The 6,000-nt window shown below is 42.1% G+C and overlaps 1 protein-coding gene across 1 annotated transcript; it reads right to left on the bottom strand.

The window, feature by feature from the left end:
- Positions 1–59: 59 nt before the first annotated feature.
- On the bottom strand, positions 60–950 carry LOC126784237 (fasciclin-like arabinogalactan protein 14). The gene has a single exon (XM_050509718.1). It carries the CDS (start codon positions 948–950, stop codon positions 60–62), a length of 891 nt encoding a protein of 296 aa, XP_050365675.1.
- Positions 951–6,000: the final 5,050 nt, after the last annotated feature.

Genomic DNA, 6,000 nt, shown 5'->3' with positions numbered 1-6,000 from the left:
CTTCCCAGCACAAATAAATTAATTTTCAGTTTCTATTATTATGTGATCAGACAGGTCGATCAGTTTTTTCCCATGATCCTCAGAAGATCGAACGCAACCGATACTGAAACCAGCCCCATCGCAACAACCCCAAATTCCATCTCAGCAGCGGTTGAGCGAGCATCACTCTTAGACGGCGCAGGTGTGGGAGTCGACGATGGCGAATCTGCCGAGATCAGATCATCCTCATACCCCGGCTTGGGCGGCGTCGAATCTTTTGCATTGGATGGACTCGAAGCCTCGGCCTCCTCATCCGAGTCTACGTCCGAGTCTAACGTGTCATCATCGGTGTCTTCGGAAGGATTGTCGGCCCTGTCTTCCGGACTTGGTGACTTGGCTTTCTTCGCCGCCGGAGCTATCTCGGGCGCCGGAGAAGCATTGATGTTGGGAACCCCAATGATGGAGCTAACTTCAAGAACGGAAATGTTGTAGGGCTGAGCTGTCACCGACTTAACCAGCTTGGTGTACATTTGTGCACCCTTAGCTGCTGACCCAAAATAAATCTCACCGTCAACGATTTTAACCCTAACGAAGCCTTGTTGGTTCTGAGCCACGCCCGAACTCTGGAACAGAGTCGTCAGCGTGGAACTTCTATTGTTCTCGGGAAGCTTGGCCAACTTTTCTCTACCGAAGTAGTCTAGTATAATGTGGACGCTCATGACAGACTTGAGGACGAAGCTGTCGTCGCTAGGGAGGCCGCCTGTTGCATCGTTGGCCACAGCGAGGACGGTGATAGTGCTCCGCTTGTTGATCTGGTCGGCGAGTTTGGTCTGGGAGAGGTACTTGTTAAAGGTGCTGAAATCGGGTTCTTTGTTGAGTAGGTTGGTTATATTGAACGCTGAAGTAGAGCTGAGGCACAACATGAACAGAAGGACGAAGAACATCGAGCCCTTAATCCTATTGTCCTCCATACTTGAAAAGTTGCAATGCAATGAAAATTATCACGTTTTCTTCTTTTTATCACGTAGCTCGTTTGTTATTGAGGATTTTGGGTGGTTATATTATAAGATTTGTTAAATGGAGATCACTATAATTAGAGACATAGGACGCGTTTTTATTTTTGACTAGAATCGAAATTCCTACTTAGTTGTGACTAGAAACACTAATTTAGCAAACAAACAAGAACTACAAAAACGAACTAACAATCTCTGATACAATCTTTGGTTTAAAATATTGCTTGCATCGGTTTAAAAACTGAAACAGTTCTACAAAAAAAAAACAGTGAGAGACTATGTCATCTTTAATTTCGTTTGGTAAAAGATTTTCAGAAAATTCAAAAATGATTGTCTTACGTACTAAATTATTACCCTACATCAACTATCATATGTTCTGACCGGCTTGTTTTCTATATGATTATCCATTATGAAGTTTATTTTATTGTATATATTCATGTTACAAAAACATCAAACAAATGTAAGTAATGAAACCATACATGCTAAATTAACCACAATTTTATTTTTCTGATCAATCTTGAACATATTGCAGCGGCGAATCCAACGAAGTTCTCATTATTCATTAACAATGCATTCTGGGCTGAAAATGAGCAATTGTTCAAGATTGTGAGAATTAACTGCACATCATCGATCCACATATTTGGTTCAATAATTTCCCTATCGAACCTTCTCCTTTCTCTGTATCCTATCCCTTTTATTCTCTCACTAACGAGGAGACTCAAGTTAGCATTGGTATATTAGACATTTAGACATGTATGCATGTAATAACCCTAGATTTTTAAACGATATTTGAATTGAATTGAATCCTATATAGTTATGAAATTCAATTAAAATGAAATTGTTTGTTTGCAAACTTTACGAAACGGAAACGGAAACGTTTCGAGAACGTTTAATAAGAAAACGTTACGTTTCCGAGCGAATTTATCGACTTTTATTCCGTCGCCCGTTTGCGAAAACTTCCTTCATGAAAGTTGTAGAGCTCATCGATACGAGTTCGTGAGTATGTGACGCGTTCGAATCGGACGTCGTACGTAAAAGTTATTAATGTCGGAAGTTAGTTTCCGATTTGGAAACTGGTATAAATAGAACATTTATGAGATTAGGGTTTCCATAATTGGAAACCCTCTCTCTCCCATTCAGCCCGCCTCCCTCTCTCCCTCTCTTCCTCTCTCCCTCTCGACCCTCTCTCCCGAAACCTTCGCTCTCCCTTCCCGGTCTCCACCACCGCGCGTCCGTGGCCTGCACCGCCCAGTCCATCGACGCCGCAAGGACCTAGGCAGTCACCCTCCAGCCCGCCAGCACGTGTTTCGCCCCGTGAGGACCCCCGACGTCGCCACAGCCTCTGCAAGTCGCAGCGCCGATCCTCCTCGCCATCACCGTGCTCAAGGCGAGCTCTCCATCATCGAATTGAGGTGAGGGTTAGCCTAATTAGGTTGTTTAGATGTTTGGGTGTGATTTTGCGGTGGTTGAATTCATGTTTGAGGAGATCGGAGAAGGAGGATTTTGGAGAGAGATGCTGCCGCCTTAGGCGGCGCGTGTGGGCGAGTAGAGGGGGCTAGGCACGGTGTGAGGCCGTGGGAAGGCAGAGGGAAGGAAGAGGGTGGTTTTGGAGGCGGCGGTGGCGTGATACGCGCCGTGGTTTGTAATAACCCGATTTTTTTTCGGGACGAGTCATTATACTTTTCCTAAGTTATAAGTTTTCGAAAATTTTAAGTGTGTTCGTTTCTTTTATAAACGTCGGAAATCGACAACGAAAACGTAATCGGAACGTTTAATTCGAACAACGTTACGTTTCCGAAAATATTTATCGACTTTTATTTCCGTCGCTCGGTTGCGAAAACTTCCTTCATGAAAGTTGTAGAGCTCGTCGATACGAGTACGAGGACATGTGACACGTCCGAAACGGACGTCGGAGGTGAAAGTTATGAACGTCGGAAGTTAGTTTCCGATTTTAGAAACGAGTATAAAAAGGACTTTTTCTGATTAGGGTTTCCATTTGTGGAAATCCCTCTCTCTCTCCTCACTCCGCCTCCCTCTCGTCTCTCACCCCGAGTTCGTTCTCTCCCTCCCCGAAAGACCCACGCCGGCGATCTGCACCTCCGCCCGGACGTGGTCCACACCGCCAGGCTCAAGACCATCGCGCGGCCCACCTCAGCTACCCTTGAGCTCGCTGCGCCGTGCCTCGCCGCCATGACGACACCCGAGCCTCGCGTGATCGCCTCCACAGTTCGAGCAGTGCCTCCGACGATGCAAGCACTCGGCTCTCACCTCTCACTACCTTTCGACACTGCAGGTGAGCAATGACGAAGCTACACGAGCCGTGACAAACTCTCCTCGAAGGATCGAGCACCGCCGACGATCCATTCCATCCGACGAGGTTTCAACGGCTCCACCGTACGATCTAGGTAAGAGTTGAGGTGATTATTGTTGTGTGTGATTGTGTGATTGAAGATAGTCGAATTTGGGTTGATTTTTGGTGGAGATCGGAGGAAGAGGAGGAGGGTGGATCACCGCCGCCTTAGGCGGCGCGTGTGAGCACGTGCAGTAGCCTAGGGGCGGCGTGAGGCCGTGGGAAGGGCGGAGGGAGAAAGTAGGAGAGATTTGAGGTAGCGGTGGCGTGCTACGCGCCGTGGTTAGCCTCGGCGCGTGGGCCCCACGTGCGGCGGTGGGAACGGTTTTGACAGAAGGGTATTTTGGTAATTTACTGTGTACGGTAAATGTAAATGTAATTTTTATTTACTACGGTAAATGTAATTAAATTTTACCTACGGTAAATGTAAATATAAATTACTTTCAGTAAATGTAAAAAGTAATTTTGTAAAAGGGTAATTTAGTAAATTTTATTTACTGAATTTGTATTTACATTTAAATCGTACGTATACGTACAGAAATACGTATTAATATTTATACGTACAGAAATACGTATTAATATTTATACGTACAGAAATACATATATAATATTTATACGTACAGAAATACGTATTTATATTTATACGTACAGAAATACGTATATAATATTTATACGTACAGAAATATGCATATAGTATTTATACGTACAGAACTACGTATATAATATTTATACATACAGAACTACGTATATAATATTTATACGTACAGAAATACGTATTAATTGCATATTTGTACAGTATCCGGGAATAGTAACAGTGAATAGTACCACTGAACAGTAACTTCGTAAAACCGAAAATTGCTGAACAGTAACCGATTATTACTGTTTCGGCATTTAAAGGTTACGAAACGATTCTAAATTCTTTTCTTATCTGTTCAAGGTGATCATTAAATCGAGGAAAGGAATATCATCGGGAATTGTGGAATTACGCTCGAGTCGATAAGGTGAGTAAAATCTCACCGAATTACGAATCTACCCTCGTGGTGATTCAACATTTTTGCAAGTGTGTTTATCAGATGAATTACAACATGTATATAATTTAGTGGACTACATATATACAGTATAATGGTAATAAGTACATATATATATATAGTTCATTAAATTACGTACTGTTATTAATTCATTAAAAATAGTCATTTCAGTGACAGAAAAAAATTTGGCATGTGTATGTGATTCAAATGGTACGATATGACGTGAGATTATCGTACGTAATTTTCAGGTGTTTATGAAATATGACATGTATAGGATATAGTGGACTATGTATATATTGTATAAATGGTAAATAAATACGAATATATATAGTTTGCTATATAATATACTGTTATGATTTTATTGTGGTTATATCGTGAAAGTTTTAAAACGTACAATATGATGTGAGATTATTGTACGTGATTTTTAACATTGAGATTGTTTAAATGTTGATTTGTCTTTGGACGTGATTGGTACAATATGATGTGAGATTATTGTACGTGTTTGGCAAGTCGGAACCTAGCCTTTGGCCGGGCGAAAGTTACGATACAGTTAGAGCTCTAGTCTGTCAGCCATAGTACTTCATGTGAGGTAACGGGTGGTTATCTACTCATGAGTACTCAGATTGTTTTGGATGTTGGGTAACGGGTGGTTACCCAATATCACCATAGTACTTCATGTGAGGTAACGGGTGGTTATCTACTCATGAGTACTCAGATTGTTTTGGATGTTGGGTAGCGGGTGGTTACCCAATATCAGAGTAGTACTGCATGTGAGGTAACGGGTGGTTATCTGCTCATGGGTACTCAGATTGTTTTGGATGTTGGGTAGCGGGTGGCTATCCAATATCAGCGGTGTATTACGAGAGGGGTAACAGATGTGTACCAGCGTTCTTGGTACCCGTATTATAAATGCATTGGGTAACCAGAAGGGTTACTTAATTTCCTCATGAGCGTTTTATTTCATATTTCTTGGGTCAACTAGATGGGCTGACTATTGACTCATGAGGGCATTTATATTTGTTGTTTTGTGATCTTTCGTATATATTGATATGCGAACTGTAATGTGATTTTACTCATACGAGCTATAAGCTTACCGGGTTTGTGTTTACAATCCCGGTGCACCAATTCGATGGTGTAGGGGATAATTCCGCAGGTACTGATTAGTGGAGGTTGAGTGACGACTACAGAGGCTTGAAGTCGTTCATATTCTACTTGCGGTGAGGTTTTTAGTGTGGATTTGTGTGTGAGAATTTGTGAGGATTATTACATTTCCATTTTGTGTATGAATTATAATTTGGGTTGTAATAATTGGTTGTCTGAGTTGTATTGAGAACTCAGAATTGATCCGCTGTTACACTTTAATGATTTCTATTTATTTGAGATTATTTTGTGTTTAACGACTTTAGAATTTTGAGTTTTTAAGCTTGAAATTTTAGGGTCGTTACATGGTTAGCCTCGGCGCGTGGGCCCCACGCGCGGCCCGCCGGAGGTGGCGCGTGTGCCACACGCGCCGCCACGTGCGGCGGTGTGAACAGTTTTGACAGAAGGGTATTTTGGTAATTTACTGTGTACGGTAAATGTAAATGTAATTTTTATTTACTACGGTAAATGTAATTAAATTTTACCTTCG

This window comes from Argentina anserina, chromosome 2, assembly GCF_933775445.1.
Source record: "Argentina anserina chromosome 2, drPotAnse1.1, whole genome shotgun sequence".
NCBI lineage: Eukaryota > Viridiplantae > Streptophyta > Magnoliopsida > Rosales > Rosaceae > Argentina > Argentina anserina.
Note: the sequence above shows the minus strand (reverse complement) of the source record. Positions and strands in the feature narration are given on the sequence as shown.